The sequence below is a fragment of the Aquarana catesbeiana genome, linkage group LG01 (assembly GCF_042186555.1).
Source record: "Aquarana catesbeiana isolate 2022-GZ linkage group LG01, ASM4218655v1, whole genome shotgun sequence".
Taxonomy (NCBI): Eukaryota; Metazoa; Chordata; class Amphibia; order Anura; family Ranidae; genus Aquarana; species Aquarana catesbeiana.
Window position 1 is genome coordinate 149,578,081 of NC_133324.1, and position 17,703 is coordinate 149,595,783.

The 17,703-nt window shown below is 40.5% G+C and overlaps 1 protein-coding gene across 2 annotated transcripts in view; it reads left to right on the forward strand.

The window, feature by feature from the left end:
* The first annotated feature begins 1,125 nt into the window (after positions 1-1,125).
* The window catches only part of VCAN (versican), a 135,837-nt gene continuing 119,259 nt past the window's right edge, over positions 1,126-17,703 (forward strand). Inside the window, exons 1-2 of one of the 2 annotated variants that reach the window (XM_073624461.1) lie at positions 1,126-1,465; positions 11,005-11,080. In XM_073624461.1, the coding sequence (XP_073480562.1) occupies positions 11,011-11,080 (70 nt within the window). In that variant the 5' untranslated portion in view covers positions 1,126-1,465; positions 11,005-11,010. The remainder of the gene's footprint in view (positions 1,466-11,004; positions 11,081-17,703) is intronic. The other variant, XM_073624462.1, reaches the window with a different exon arrangement.

The window sequence follows — 17,703 nt, forward strand, 5'->3', positions numbered from 1 at the left end:
AGAAAGAAAGAAAGAAAGAAAGAAAAAGAAAAACGAGAGAACTTGCAGACAAATATGATTTCAACTATATTTATGTTAATAGATATCTGTTTTCAAAAGACAGTGGATGGAGAGCGAGAGAGAGAGAGAGAGATGGGGGAAGAGAGAGAGAGAGAGCGAATGAGAGATTAAGAAAGAGATGGGAGAGAGAGAGTAAGAAAGAGAGAGAGTGATGGGGGTGGGAGAGAGAGAGAATGAGAGAGAGAGAATGAGAGAGTAAGAAAGAGAGAGAGAGAGAGAGAGAGAGAGAGAGAGAGAGAGAGAGAGGGAGAATGAGAGAGAGAGAGAGAGAATTAGAGAGTAAGAGAGAGAGATGGGGGGAGAAAGAGAGAGAGAACGAATGTGAGAGTAAGAAAGAGATGGGGAGAGAGGGAGGGGGAGTTACATTTAGTTTAAAATTACCCAGGCACATATGATTTACAATTTCAACTATTATAATATATATAATACATCAGTAACACAGCCAGATAGATATAGATAGATCGATTGATCGATAGACAGATAGATAGATAGATAGATAGATAGATAGATAGATAGATAGATAGATTAGGATCACACAGGCACATATGATTTATCTATTAGATTATATAGATATACTATTGTATAATAGAGATAATGTAAATTAATTGACAGATAGCCTTAGAATTTCTAGCAGACAGCAGATAAGCAAAGACATGTTAAACAGAAATGATAGAGAGATAGATAGATAGATAGATAGATAGATAGATAGATAGATAGATAGATAGATAGATAGATAGATAGATAGATAGATAGATAGATAGATAGATAGATAGATCACACAAGCATATATGGTTTTAGATAAGTATGATATAAGTGGATATGGAGACACCAGATTCTCCCCAGACCCTTTCCTCCCTATAGAGGGGTGGAGAGGTAAGTAGTTGGTACACATTGTATAGAGATGATCAGGCAATGAGAAGAGGATGGTGCCCTGGGCAGAGCACTATTGTCCTGGCTGGTGGTAAGGAAAGTAGAGCTGTGTGTATAATGGGATCCATAGGTGGGAGGTTGGGATGTGTGACTCCTTGGAGTGAGGGAGGGTGAGCCCTCCTCTGTACAGAGCGCCCCTCCTTCTCACTCTGCTGACGGTATAATGATATAATCATGAGGGGTGTCAGATCCCGCATTTGAACTTGCAGCCAACAAGACTCTGGTTCTTCTTTCACAAGGACTCATTACAGACACACGTCGGAGACAGAGGTCTGCCACCAGCTGCCCTTGTTCAAGGAGGAAATCTATAGAGTGATAAAAGCACAGAGAGAGCCTAACCCCACAGCATCCTCCTGCAGCCTCTGACCCAGGGATATACTAACCATCATCTACAGGCAACTCTGGAATAGCAGAACACATCACTGGACAATACTGGACTTGATGCAGCCAAGACACTAAGTAGTCATCCTTAAAGGTAATATACTTTACTGTGCCTTTTGTCTTTTTTTGGCAATGGATTGCAGAAAAACTCATTAAATTAGGCATCAAAAAGTAATTCAGGTTTCCCATTAGTAGTGGATAAAGGCACACACATGCAGCACATTGCAGGCTGCATTTAACTTTGGGGTGCATTGTTCTGCAGCACAAAAGAGGAGGTAGGGATGTGCTAGGGATGCACACAGTAAGGATGGAGCTAGATAGAGCTCTGCAAGGCTACTGATGACATCTAGCAGTGTGTGATCCTGTATGATAGCAGCCTCTATACTCAGCTCGTGTTCCTGGAAAGCAAACTCCATTCACTGGAGCTGCAGACTATCTGCTTTTGTCTAAAGCTTGGGAACTACAAAGGGGGCTCATGTTCTAGTGAAAAAGGAACACAGCCTTGTAGCTTTCTGATGTATAAAGTCCATGGACCTCCAATTCCATTACAAAAAAAATAAAAAATAAAAAAAAATGAAAGCATGCAAAGTGTGAAGACAATCTGATGGCATGCATCTCTCTCTCTCTCTCTCTCTCTCTCTCTCTCTCTCTCTCTCTCTCTATCTATCTATCTATCTATATCTATATAGATATAGATATAGATATATATCTATATAGATATATATCTATATCTATATATATCTATCTGTAGCTATCTCTCTCTATATAGATATATATTATATATATAGATAGCTATATATATCTGAAATAAGGATGAAGGATCCTATACAAAAAGTAACAGTTCTCTTGGGTATCATAAAAGTCAATAAGTAGATTAATGAGAAGGACACTGCTGTCCTTTGAATGGAGCACTGGGGACCCCTGGCTTCTATTTCCCAAGTTAAATATTGGCACTCATAGTATTATATAAATGGAATATAATACAATGAGAACACTGGATTCTAGATTTCTGATGTATAAAGTCTATGGACATCCAATCTGATTAAGATAAAAAAAAACACTATGTATTAAAAGCATGCAAAGTGTGAAGGCAAGCCAATGGCATGCGACAATAATCTACTATGTAGCATTTCAGGCTCATATCCCCCAAGTTAAACATTGCCACTCACAGTCCTATATGGATGGCATCCAGTGCAGGGGTCAGCTCTTGTTCCAAGTTAATGAGTACATTTCTCTTAAGCCTGTTGCTGCCCAAGCCTTGTGTACACTGCTCATGCTGTGTGAGCTCTCTAGATCCTGAGAGGCAATATTGACTTCGCAGATGTTAAGATGTATTGTTGCATTTCAATAGCTCTGTATAAAGTAATGTCACCCCATTCAAGGGTACCAGTAACAGAGTGACTTTATGTGACTAAGGATTTACTCCAGCCAAGGAGAAAAAAAGAGTGTACAAAAAAAAAAGCCAGCCACCACCTTGTCAGCTAGATTTAGTGCGGTAGTTGCTGTAAATGAACATGCTGTGCCCTATTCTGCTGCTGATCAGTTGTAGCCAGGCTGATGTGTTTTATGAGAGTCAGCGCTGCATTGTTCTACTGCTGCTGCTGGGGATCCTGCGATGTCTAGGAATGTGCAGAGTACTAAAGAGGGTACAGGCGACCCCTGCTGGAAGGAGAGGGCACTACACTTCGCAGCATCCCCACTGCAAAGCTCCTGTCCACGAGGTTCTCACACACCCCCTTTGTGTCATTCTCTGCTGAGCATTATTCATTTTCCTCATCTAGCCATTGTTAATTGGAGATTGTTTAAATACACGGTCATGATTTTTTCCCCCAAAACCATTTATTTCCTTCTTTGAATCAAAGTATAGCTCCTTGCCTTGAGATATGACTTTGGCTTCTGATCTTGTGCAGTCTAGCAGTCAATGTTTTAATGCATTAGTGGGCATTGATGATTTTGCACAGCTGGTAGTGCCAGTTTTCGGTGGCATTTATTAGAGCCAAAATGCCATAAAACCTCTTTATTTCCTTCAATGTTAGGTTTATGCAGCAAAGGGCATCCATTACCTGCCTAATCAGCTGTTGAAAAAGTGCATGTTCCAGCAAGCTGTGCCAGCTTTTGTCTGTAGGGGCACAGTGTGCTTGGTGTGGGTAATGTGCCAAGAGGAGAAAGAGGACAATGGCATAAGAGTTAGAGTTACATTCTGCTGTTGGGTTTTTATTTAGTCCAGATAAATAATGCAATTAATATATTGTCACAGATCAATATATATCTATATATCGATATCTATATCTATCTATCTATCTATCTATCTATCTATCTATCTATCTATCTATCTATCTATCTATCTATCTATCTATCTATCTATCTATCTATCTATCTATCTATCTATCTATATGTGTGTGTGTGTGAAGATGAAGATGAAAGATGCGATATTAAAAGTAACTGTTCTATTGGGTGTCATATAAGTCAGTGAATGGATGAAGGATAAGCACACTGGACACTGGTCTCCTTTGAATGGAGCACTGGGGAGTCCAGGCTGGGATCTGATTTCACCTCTGGAAAGATGTAGTCCCAGATGAGTCTCTCCTAACAAAAGCCAGCTGTCTCCATGAGCCACATCTAGGGCGGTGACTGCAAAGAGAGGAGGGAGGGAGGCTGCAGTGTACAATCGGACAATGTCCAGGGAATATTCATTTTATCAATCGCCACGTGGACTAGGGAAATACAATACAGTGTGCCCTTTATTCCCTTCACACCAAACCACTGCCATGATTTACATGAAAGCTGCAAACACAGACCTCTTGTCACTTACTTGTGTCTTACGCCTGCCCGCACTGATTTTCCTTACCTGGGCTTACATTTGTTGGCTTGGCACTAAAATGAAATTTTTGTACAGTTTGATTCAATGGTCAACTTAAAGCTAAATCATTCAAGTCATGTTCCTATAGTGCATTGTGATATTTTGTTAATAGGGGATCAAATAGTGTGCAAGTTTGCATTCCTTTGAAGAGGGCAATGGGGTGCCCATTAGACTGACCCCCTAAAGCACAGTTGCTCTGGAAAGGAAACTTTTCATTCACATCAATCCCTACCCTCAAGAAACTTACAATTTACAATTAAATGATTATGAGCTTACAAACTAATTATTATGATTATATATATATATATATATATATATACAAAACTAATCATAATAACTTCTGAAAAGGGGCCCCGTTATCTCCCATATATTGACTTGAAATATCCAAGATCATCAACATGCTAAGTATTAACAGCTTATGTATATATACGAAAAAGTCCAATCTTCTGCAGCACCTAGTAAATTTATTAAGAGAGTAAAGAACTAATCAAAGAGACATCAAAAAATCACGACGTTTCGTATCTATCAAGATTCTTCATCAGGTATAGCAAGCATATATATATATATATATATATATATTTTTTTTTTTCCAGCATGTTTAATTTGTGGCCTTGCCTAGTTCAAGTCACAGGGGCCAAGCTAGGGGGGCCTCTTTTCAGAAATAAAATAAATTAGCGCATATACAATTCAATAATGTCAACCACCCACTTAGAGGAAACGGCAGTGCTTGACAACATCTTTTTGTTAAAGAACACCAGTCGGGGGGGGGGGGGGGGAGGAGGTGTATGTGCAAACTTCAGAGGAGGAGGTTGCTGGAGAAAGGATCAGATAAGTACATAGAGAGGTAAGGATTAGCCTGGGTCACTGGAGCAGCACCATAGTCACAGTGATGTCATGGTCCACAATCAAATAGCTGTCACTTAAGGTTTCTTTACTGGACACAAAGGGGAACTTCCACTGGATTTATTCTGACTTCAAAGAGTTAGGATGCCTTATTTGTTGGACTGCAATAGCCATTATTATATCATGTTTAATTATTTATATTTGCCCTAGAGGCAAACAGGCTAATAAAAGGTAATGTGTAGACTGCTTTTTTATTTTAATGGTGTGCTTTCCATTTTAAAAAGAGTTTGCACTTTTACTAAGTGTGAACTCCTGCAAGAGATCACTTCTTGTTCAATGCAGAATGGTCTTGGCCTGCCCTCCCTAGTTCATTGTGTGCAACAGAGAGCCTCTAAGTTTCCAGCAGAAGTGCCTATTCAGGCGAAAATTGGTATTACAGTGTGTCTTTTCAGATGTAATAGACCTATGTTATGTCCCTTTGTCCTAACAGAAGATTTAGACTACCAATTGGATTTAACAGTAACAAGGCAGAGATTCTACTGTAGGGAGGGGGGTTAGGAAATGTGCCTCTCTTACAACATAGTAGGTTCTCATGTATGGGTTTATTTTTTCCCTTTACCCTCTTCCCACTGACATGGCGCATATATGCGGCTTCTTGGCAGGTGGGCTTTAACGCTGAGAGACCATGTATATATTTGGACCTATATAAACACTTATCTGTGCTGAGAGTGCGTGCCCTGCACAATCCCAGCCCAGTCACTGGTGGGGACTGGAAAGCTCCAGATGCATATTTGTGATCGTGAGCTTTCCGATTATGTGAACTCTGTAAAAGCCAATCATAGTGGTCACATGACCTGAATGCCCGCCTCCCAGAATTTTGAAGCTATTAAAAGGCTGAGAGACAGTAATAGGAAAGGATTAAGCTGGGGATCTCCTTTAAAGCCTAACCGAACTTTAGTTTTTAATCAGCTAAATAATTTAAAAAAAAAGGTTTGTGGAAGCAGCAAACTCGCTACAATCAACAAAGCTAGTTCTCCCTGTTGAATGGAGAACTCTAGCTCTGATTCAACAGGCAGTGTGTCAGACCTCTTCAGAGACATAGAATCCAATGAGAGCACAAAGCAAACGTGTCCAAGGTAATTAAATGCTAAAATTGATTCATAGCATCATAGAGCCAATGTGTTTAGGGGGGGCAGACACACCCCCTCTTCATCAGGGTTGTGATTTACTGCTTGGAAAGTTTCAGGAGAGCATTATTCATTAATGAATGCAACAAAAGACCTTACCCTGATGAAGGAGAAGTGTGCCTGACATCCAAAACGCATTGGCTCTATTTGTATGAATCAATTTTATCAATAAATTACTTTGGAATCTTTTATGTTTGTTTAGTGCTTTAACAGGAATGTATGTGTGTGGATTCTCAATTCTGGGTCCTTGCTCTTTTTCCTGAGAGTGGTCCCCATTTTGTGGAGCGCTACTGAACTGGAGCCAGCGTGCCGTAGACAATTTCAATGACCCTTAGAAAATCGGAATCCATTGCCCATTGCCCTGTTTGTTCTTGTGTTTAGACTTCTGCAGAGAGACAGTTTCCTTCACATCAAGATCAAGGGTCCTTCTTCTCACCATGCCTTTCTGGAAACAGGCTTTTCTACCTAAGCTGTGGCTGTTAAAGCTTTTGTTTAGATGCACTTCAAAAATTAGATTGAGTCACCTTTCTGTTAATGAGCAATTTCACCCAAAACATAATTTTCAGTTTTTGATAAAGTGTGGCAGTGTTTTATTTACCTCTGCCTCTTTATTGCTCCTGAGGACTCCAGCAGTGAGATCAACCATTAATTTTATTGCAGCTGTGACAGACTAGGCTACTGTAGACAGTCTAGTGGAAAGTGATCAGCATGGTACCAAATAACTGTGCCCTCTAGTGGACTTGCTATAGGAAATATTGGGGATTCACTTTGGCTTGATTTACTAAAACTGAAGAGTGAAAAATCTGGTGCAGCTCTGCATAGAAACCAATCAGCTTCCAGGTTTTTTTTTTTGCCAACGCTTAATTGAACAAGCTGAAGTTAGAAACTGATTGGCTAGCATGCACAGCTGGACTAGATTTTGCACTCTCCAGTTTTAATAAATCAACCTTTCTCCAGCATAAAAAAATACCACAATATGGACCCTTTCACATAGAAAGAATTACCATTTATACACATGAACTTCCAAATATGTTTAAAATTCTGTTTTCTCTGTTAGCTGGGATGCTATAAAATGGATAATAACAGGTATGGATCTATGTTAGATGTGGTTGATTATTGTAATGAAATGGAAATGCAATGTATTGTAAGCCACAATTAAAAAGTGATGTAGGGCAGTCTGCCAATTCTACTTCATAGATATATTTAATAGTGCTTTTGGTGTATTGCTCACATTTCCAAATTCAAGCAGCACAATATGCCTTTCTTTTTTTTTTCTCCTTACTTAGAGTTATTTTCCCTTAAATGGGCAGAAAGTGTAGCCTAATTTATTACGTGCTGAGAGTGTGCCCTTTTGGTTTATTTATATTTATACATTACTTAGCTGGAGCCACATTTTAAGCGGGGAAAAAAAAAAAGAATAATCATGGGTTATGTGTGGTAGGTATAGCCCAATAATATAAAAATTTTAAAGGAAACCTCTGCCCACAATTCTTCATTTTCTTGTGGATGCTGGAAAAATCTGAGCTCCAGGCAGTTAAAAAAACACAAATTAAAGTAGTTAGGTATTTAAAAATGTCACTGTAAGTGCCTGTCTTCATATCACCATCCTGTAATTCCCTACATAGACCTGGCCATAGATTCATCCGGTTCAGCCAAATTTCGATCCATGTGTAGCCATTCCTGTTTTATAGAAGTCAATCATTAGATCGAGTTTGTCAACAGTAATAGTGGGCTGCAGCTGCCGATCAGTGTATTCTGACAGTGGAGCGTCCCCACTGTCAAAATACAATGTCTTTGCGGTAGGATTCCTCCATCGACCTTGCTTGTGTGGATGGAGGAATCTGATTTTGAATGTGAGCTGAACTGAACTGAACTGAACTGAATTCAGTTTGTCTAAGGTACAATCGCCATCTGACATCAAGAAGATGGCGAGATGACCATCAAGACTGAACTATGGCAATGATGGGCTGTTCAAGAGTCAACTGCTGAGAAATTAGAGGATTACATATTGGGAGACTTATAATGGCTTCACCTATATATCACCATCACCCCGGGAGAGGGTACAAGGCTGTGGGAGCTGTTTTGGAGTTCTGCCCAGTGCCTGCATTGTTTTTTCTGCCATTAATCACTATGGACTATTAGTTTTTCATTTTATTGCACTGCAATAACACTCAAAGTTCATGAATGCATCAACGTTCAATAAGGAACACCATGAAAATGAAGCCCTTGAAGTGAAGAAGACACCCATGTGAAAGCACAATAAAATAAAAAGCTTCTCCCCTAGTGTGCGGTCCATCACCGTAAGGTAAAATTGGCACCCTTACCGGAAGGTGTGGACTCATATACTGGTGTGTATTGAGTCAAACAAGCATATGTGAGGTAATACCTCAACCATATCCAGCTGTATTGGATGGGTGGTATGTGATCAACCCGTCACCGATGGAATGGAGGGGTTCCACTTAGGCGAACAGGCTCTCAATGCACGGCAGACATCAATGGGAAAGGCCGCTCCCGAACCAGAATTGAAGATAATTGAGATAAAGACCTGTTCTTGGGCAGCCACAGATGGCTTTCTATCTGGCCCAGTGTGAAAATCTTCAGAGGACCTTTGGTTTGCCTTTTAGAACCAATGTATAAATATGGCCAGTACAATGTTGTCACCTCCTTTCCTGGCTCTAAAATCCCAAATGTCACCAGTTTTACCATAGGTAGCTGCAGGGGAAGAAAACATTTTTTGGGGGTTTAGAAGCAGTTTACAAAGCTGCTTGGCGATTCAATTTACCAGTACTCACCCAAATCCAAAATATCTACTTTTGATGGAGATGGCATGTGGTAATTTAATGTGTGGTCATCATGTAGTGAAGACAGATGCATGTTAGCCTCAGAGTACAATCCCTAATACTAATATGATTATTAAAAGCAAAAGACAGTTTCAGTATTGGCTTAATCTTATTAATGCTCTATAAGTTAAAGCCAGCCATAGACAGAGTGAATTTCTTTCTTGCAATTTAGGTACAGTCAGCCTGCCCATACATGGTTCGAATCTCGGCCGGTTCCTGCTGACCTGGCCGAGATTCGAATAGTCTATGGCCAGCCTTACTCAGTCATATGTACTCTGTTACTATTCTCATGTTTTATTAATTGCATCACAGGGCAGTGAGGGCACAGTACACAGATAATGACTGCAGTTATATTTCGAGTCTTCAAATATCTTTTAAAGGAAATTTGTAGCAAGAGAATATAGAGGATGTCATTGCTCATCTTTTTCGTTCTGAAAATACTAATATGACTTTCATGTTGTTTGGTGACTTTATTACTATCCGAATCACAAATCTATAACAAGTATGTAATCAGGAGTTCTGAATGTACTTAATACCTTTTGCATCATGTTTTAGCTTCATAAAGTATTGAACCCAGAAAGAGTCAAACAAGTGGTATACTTAAGCTGGTCATAACCACAGTGGTTTCTTTCATTCAACCTAAACAGTGCGGAAGGATGAATCTTTTGCTGGCTTATCAATTATTACAACCAGCACCCACGATTCTCAGAATGTCAGAACAGGGACTGTTGCATCTGATTGGATGCGATCACTGTTCGGTTGACAATTTTCCACCTGGCCAACAGTTCAAATTTCGACCGATTCAACAGAAGTAGGCTGAAATTTTGGCCATGTGTGACAGCCTTTTAAGGAGGTCAGCCAATAAAGCCCTTTATTTGTTGTTTATCTTGTGACAGGTTTTCTACAGGCTACCTATAGAGAGAGGAAGTAAATGGTCCTCTTGGGAGGAAGATCAATGGGTTAGAAGACATGTCCACCTCTTGTCACCCTCCAGACAAGTGTTTCTCAACTCCAGTCCTCAAGGTGCCCCAACAGGTCATGTTTTCAGGATTTCCCTCAGATGAAACAGCTGTGATAATTACTAAGGCAGTGAAACTGATCAAATCACCTGTGCAAAATAATGGAAAGCATGAAAACATGACCTGTTGGGGCGCCTTAAGGACTGGAGTTAAGAAATACTGCTCCAGACAAGCAACTGTTTGTCTTGCTCCCCCATCCACCCTCTCCAGTGGCATAAATCTGACCTTTTTTTGTTTATAAAATACTTTCTGTTCCATTGACAATTCAGAATTTTGGATTTCCAATCACTTTTGGACCCAGTGACAGTGGTCACTAGGAAAAATAGAGAGGATAAATCTCCCCAGCAAGGACACAATTAAAATAAAAACAACATTGGATTTAGATACACTGTAAAATTATCAGGCCCTCTAGAATTATACATTATAACTCCAATTATATATCTCAAAAATGAGACATTATATTGCTAAGTCTATTTGATAAGACTAAGCCCATGATTCATGCAAGTATTTTTGTACAAACTCTATGACGTTTATAAACTTGTCACTGACTAGCGTCCAGACCTTCTAATGAATTCCAGCTTCTCGCTTCAACTTTCACTTAAAACATGGATTTCTTGAAGGTGTTTCCTTTCCTGACATCTGTTTACTGTCAATGAGCAGAACACCAGGTTCCCAGGCGTCTCTCCTTGAGCTCATTTTCATTTCTCTGACATCATCATGGGGAGGAGGCCAAAGCAGCTGACTGTCAATGAGCCTAGGTCTCCCACAGGCGGCCAGTTGTACAAGAAATAAATGCCAGCTTTAATGCCAAATATCCCTGTTTGTTTATTTATGTTGAAATCCGTCACTTGATACATGTTAATGCATGTTTTCTTCTTTTCCAGGTCGATATGTTGTTAGATATAAAATATATATTTTGGATATGCTCAGCATTCCACCTTTCCTATGCATTCCGAGCAGGTAAGAATTGTATTCATTGAAATGATAAACAGAAATAAAAACACCTTTTAATTTAGTTATATATTTGTGCACAGAGGGATGACCCTATCAGTTTACTGTTGCTCATTCTATGTCTATTCACTGGGAAGGGTGGGTTCTGGAGCAGGATGTATGCAATTTCATACACATTATATACATATCATATCTATTGGTTTAGCCATTGTAAAGAATGGAAATAATGGAAAAATTGGTACTGGACTTTATAGGCATGGAGATACAAATATATTTAAAAATATATATATTTTATTACAAATAGATTAGAAAAGACAACCAGCATTTAAAAAAAAAAGACTTTGCGAAGTAAAAATTGCCTACAAACTATATCAGCACATAACCCATAAACCAAGGATTGATCCTGAAGAGATCATAAATATGTCCTTGTTGAGACAATGGTAATTGTACTAGCAGGCTTGGTACGGGTAGGTCAGAAATTTGCAGTGGCTCGGCTCTACATCTTATGCGTGTGAACGCTTCTTCAGTGGCTTTAGGCATGTATTCTATTAAAATGAAGAGACAACAGTAATAAACAAAAAATCTTAAAAGCAGATGACTGATGTACATCAATAATCAATATATACCAGGTATTGAAATAACACATGCTGGCTGCTTGGCAAAACACACATGAAACAGGGGCCCAACGAACCCAGTGCAAAGAAGACAGAATGTATCTATGGGGATAAACATAATAGGGATCGAGTATGTATACCGTCACAGAAACATTGTAGCCATGAAAAAAAGTGTAACAGGACAAAAAATCCTTCATGAAATATAAAACCATAATAGGAAAAACAATTTAAACTTACAGTATATACAAACAACCAGGGGTAATGATCAGAGTAGAAAGATGTACAAAGTGCGGCATGTGTTGAAAACATGGGTCATCACATGTACAGTATCTCACAAAAGTGAGTATACCCCTCACATTTGTGACAACACTGAAGAAATTACACTTTGCTACAATGTAAAGTAGTCAGTATACAGCTTGTATAACAGTATAAATTTGCTGTCACCTCAAAATAACTCAACACACAGCCATTAATGTCTAAACCGCTGGCAACAAAAGTGAGTACACCCCTAAGGGAAAATGTCAAAATTGGGCCCAAAGTGTCAATATTTTGTGTGGCCACCAGAGTTCACCAGAGCTTCACCTGTTGCCACTGGAGTCCTCTTCCACTCCTTCCTGATGACATCACGGAGCTGGTGGATGTTAGAGACCTTGCACTCCTCCTCCTTCTGTTTGAGGATGCCCCACAGATGCCCAATAGGGTTTAGGTCTGGAGACATGCTTGGCCATTCCATCACCTTTACCCTCAGCTTCTTTAGCAAGGCAGTTGGTGGTCTTGGAAGTGTGTTTGGGGTCAGTATCATGTTGGAATACTGCCCTGCGGCCCAGTCTCCAAAGGGAGAGGATCATGCTCTGCTTCAGTATGTCACAGTACATGTTGGCATTCATGGTTCCCTCAAAGAACTGTAGCTCCTCAATTCCGGCAGCACTCATCCAGACCATGACGCTCCCACCACCATGCTTGACTGTAGGCAAGGCACACTTGTCTTTGTACTCCTCACCTGGTTGCTGCCTCACGCACTTGAAACCATCTGAACCAAATAAGTTTATCTTGGTCTCATCAGACCAGAGGACATGGTTCCAGTAATCCATGTCCTTAGTATGCTTGTCTTCAGCAAACTGTTTGCAGGCTTTCTTGTGCATCATCTTTAGAAGAGGCTTCCTTCTGGGATGACAGCCATGCAGACCAATTTAAATCAGCGTGCAGCATATGGTCTGAGCAATGACAGGCTGACCCCCCCATCCCTTCAACCTTTGTAGCAATGCCGGCAGCACTCATATGTCTATTTCCCAAAGACAACCTCTGGATATGATGCTGAGCACGTGCACTCAACTTCTTTGGTCGACCATTGCGAGGCCTGTTGTGAGTGGAACCTATCCTGTTAAAGCACTGTATGGTCATGGCCACCATGCCGCAGCTCAGTTTCAGGGTCTTGGCCATCTTCTTATAGCCTAGGCTATCTTTATGTAGAGCAACAATTATTTTTGTTCAGATCCTCAGAGAGTTCTTTGCCATGAGGTGCCATGTTGAACCTCCAGTGAACTTCCAGTGACCAGTATGAGAGAGCGAGAATGATAACACCAAATTTAACACACCTGCTCCCCATTCACACCTGAGATTTTGTAACACTAATGAGTCACATGACACAGCTGAGGGAAAATGGCTAATTGGGGCCAAATTGGACATTTTAACTTAGGGGTGTACTCACTTTTGTTGCCAGCGCTTTAGACATGAATGGCTGTGTGTTGAGTTATTTTGAGGGGTCAGAAAATTTACACAGTTATACAAGCTGTACACTTACTACTTTACATTGTAGCAAAGTGTAATTTTTTCAGTGTTGTCACATGAAAAGATATAACATTTTTACAAAAATGTGGGGGATGTACTCACTTTTGTGAGATACTGTATATCTGGTCTATATAATCAATGATGGAGATGTATAGGGTTAATTGCTAAAAAGGTTTAAAACATATGCTTTATATAGAGCAGGGATCTCCAAACTGCAGCCCCCCAGCTGTTGAGGAACTACACATCCCATGAGGCATTGCAAACCCTGACATTCACAGATATGACTAGGCATGATGGGAATTGTAGTTCCTGAACAACTGGATGGCCATAGTCTGGAGACCCTTGCTATAGAGCTCCTATCAAGACTATGGCTCAAGATTTTCTAACTTACCCAGATCAATGGATAATGTGAAAGAAACCCCAGTCCAGCAGCAGTTACAAAAGTATCATAATGTGATACAATATATAGAGGAGAGGCATAGAAAGCCTATGAGTCCTATACAACAATGAGAGATTCAAAGCTTCTGAGAAAGATAGGTTCTCGGTAACTGCAGCAAAGGGGTAGTGATGTATACTGATCTATGAAAGAAAGAAACAACCCTAGAGTCAAAAACATTCATAGCATAAGCTCAAAACATTAGCATAGAAGCCAAAGAAAGGATAGCAAACACATACCATCAGTGTATGGCTGCAATACAACAGCCACCGCCCAAGGGATCTGTCAGCATGGTGAAGGTGTAACTATCTTTTCCTTGGCAAAGTCTTTTTTAATAATACTGCTTGTCTGGTTGTCTTTTCTAATCTATTTGTAATAAAATTTATATATTTTTTTAATATTTTTCATCTCAGTGCCTATAAAGTCCAGTACCAATTTTTCCATGAGTTCTAAACATATGGGATGTAGCGCATATGTATCTTTCTCGGTATCCACAGCACCACCCTAAGAATCTTCCATTGTAAAGAATGGCTGACCATTAACAGACAAATGCATGAAATACACATAATAAGGATATGTTTTTTTGCATAAGTTCATATTCATAATACAGTGTAACAGATGCAGATTTACATTACAACTGATTTATACAAACCAGGAAAACAACAAACCAAAGGCTTGTAGCTTGGTATAAAGTGTCTCTGCCATCATGCCCCTTCTCAACTGGCTGGGGAAATTCTTTGTAGGTTCTCATCATCCAACTTCTAGGCTCTGCTGACATGGAGAAATGTTAATATGTTGTGTAGCAGTGGACAATAGGATTAGTCAAGACCATAAAGTTCACCATTAAAGTGGAACTAGACACTCCTATCATTTACAGCTTAGAAAGCTGCCATCTTAGTCTCTATTTGATATTCAATTAACATTAAACTGCACATGTGATCGGTTTCAACACCAGCCATTTGATGGTCTGACAATTTAGTTGAGAGCAGAAGCCAATCATGGTAAGCTTTGAATTTAACTGTTTTGGGAAACCACTAAATCTGTGGCTTTAGTTCTGCTTTAAGGTAGCCATAGAAATGGGGCAAAAATAAGATCCTACCAAACAACGATGCAGATGAACAATTATTGCATGAACATATACAGTAGTTGCATTGGCCAAATGTACATTATTGGCTTTTTACATACAAATTGGTTTAATGTTCTACTAAGTTTTGTAGGGGTTTGTGGGTTTCACCTTTGATTTGTTTGGGCTAATGGATGTCACCATGCTGTAGTAAAAACAACTAACTTTACTGTTATATCTGACAGCAGACACATTTGTCAGCATACTGTACCTGGAAAATTCGAGACTGAGCATATAATGACACTACGGGATTGTTTTACTAAAGCTGGAGAGTGCAAAATCAGGCTCACTTCTCCATAGAAACCAGTCAACTTACAGGTTTTATTGCCAAAGCTTAATTGCACAAGCTGAGGTTAGAAGCTGATTGGCTACCATGCACAGCTGCACCAGATTCTGAGTGCACCAGTTTTAGTAAATCTACCCCAATGCATGTGCATAAGTTGAGTGAAAACTATTGATCACTAGATCCAGATATATAAGCAGCTGACTATACATTCAAAGCTCAACTTTGCCTGCAACAGTTGAGCTTGACCTTTCCTACTGCTCCATTATTGTAATGGGTAGCCCAATAGGAGGACAAGATGATGAGAGGCCAAGCTCAACTTTTACGGGAATGTTTGAGATCTACATTTAACATCAGCTGTCTATTTCTCTGGATCTAGTTTTTTCAGCTTGAATTGCTCATTTTTAGAGGATGCCGGAGCTCAGTCAGGGATAGGTGCTCCAGAGTGTTTCACAAAAAGCTGAGCAAACATGTCTACTTCCATGAAGGGGGAGGAGGAGATGGTTGGCTGCACAGATTGTCAGTAGAACAATAGTGCACAGGACCAGTTTTTCTAATCTAGCTGTGATCACCCCCAACTGGGCCTTGACATTGGGCCACCCATGGACAAAAAAATCATCATCCAAAGAAGCCTAAAAGCAGCCAGGGTACACTGATTGAATGCATCTGATCATGCTTAGCATATTAGTTAAAGCTATTGTAAAACCTTTTTTTTCTAAAATAATTAACAAATGTATACTTACCTTCTTTGTGCAATGGGGGCCCCGCTGGTGCTCTGCGCTCCTTGTCTTCTGTGTGTGCCCCCATAGCAAGCCACTTGCTTTAGAGGCACATGTCCATAGGCAAACACAGCGTGGCTTGGCCTCACCACCCTCTCCATCCTCACAAGATTTGATTGTCAACAGCAGGAGCCAATGGCTCCAGCTCCTGTGTCTGTGTCCTGTGAGGAGAGGAACACAGACCAGTGCTGCTGCAGATGGGCACTGCTATGGATCAAGATAGGATTTGGATAAGTATATAGGGGGGTGAGGGGCGTTAAAATCATGGAGACATTTTTTTACTGTAATGCAGGGAATGCTTTAAGGTAAAAAAATGTCTTGCATCTAGAACCCCTGTGGGATTTTTATTGCTATCTGTGTCCCCATTAGGGAGATTCTACCTCTATATTTGTCCTGTTTACGATTATCCCCAAGAGTGAAAATCCCAAATTTTAGGCTGTCAACAGGAGTAGAGGGGAAATCTTCCAATGGGCACACTAGTTCTGGAGACCCCGGTGACAAGAAGGGATTCCCTCACAAAAGGGATTTTGTCTCATTTTTTGCTTTGGCTATGGGACAGGAAGTGAAGGGAAATCTTTCTGTAGCTGTGTAGTTGCCACTAGTAACAAACTAAAATAATTCACACCGCTGCCAGACTTCATACATCACTTGCAGAGACAATGAACAGTCTTCTGCTGGTTGTTTTTTTTTTTTGTTTGTTTTGTTTTATTGGGGGGTACAACTTGGGAAAAGGGTATATGGGATGCCCAGAGAATAGTTTGTTTGCCATCATATTTTTAGAATAACATTCACTAGCCCAAGTTAGACCCAGAAGAAATTATGTACATCTGTACTGAGTGTAATTCTCCTCCTGAATCTCTATGCACACTGTTGCTCCTCCTCTGCTCAACTCCCACAGACTATTCCTTCCAGAAATTCCCCATCCATCACTGTGTAAAGGATGAGGACATCACTTTTGACTGTGTAAAAGTGATGGTCCTAGAGCTTCTTCTCCTCCTGCACAAACTTGTTTCCTCCTGCACAAACTTATTAATCTTTAGGTAAAATCATGTCACATCTTCTTCTACTGAGCAATAAGGACTCCCTCTGAACAAGTCCTTAAGCAGGCTCTGGTTGCTCGCCGCTACTAGGCCTGAGGACTGCAGCACCTCTCCCCGGAGGCCTAGTAGTTTAAAAGCATTTCTTCTGACAGTGGACTACTGTTCCCAGCCAGCCCAACTTGCAAATCCTGCGCCATCCGGCCACATCGATTTGACACAGATCCCCACAGTCTCTCCTCCTCCAGGATTCCCCATCATTCACTGTGTAAATGAGGAAGACTTTGCTAATGACCGTGTAGAAGCAAAGTTCCCTCACAGACTTCCTGGCACATCCAGCCCTCCACTGTGCTAACACTCACCGACCTTTCACTGCCCTGAGTCCTTGATGAGGGACCATACGTTCCAACAGCTTCACTTGCCCCTCTGCTCCAGGAGTTCTTTATCACCGACCGTGTGATGACAAAGACAATGCCAATGACCGTGTAGAGGCAAAGTTCCTTCACAGCTCTCCCTGGGCCTCCTCCTGTGATCGGTACGCCCCCACCCCCCAGGAGGGGGTGTCCTCTTGC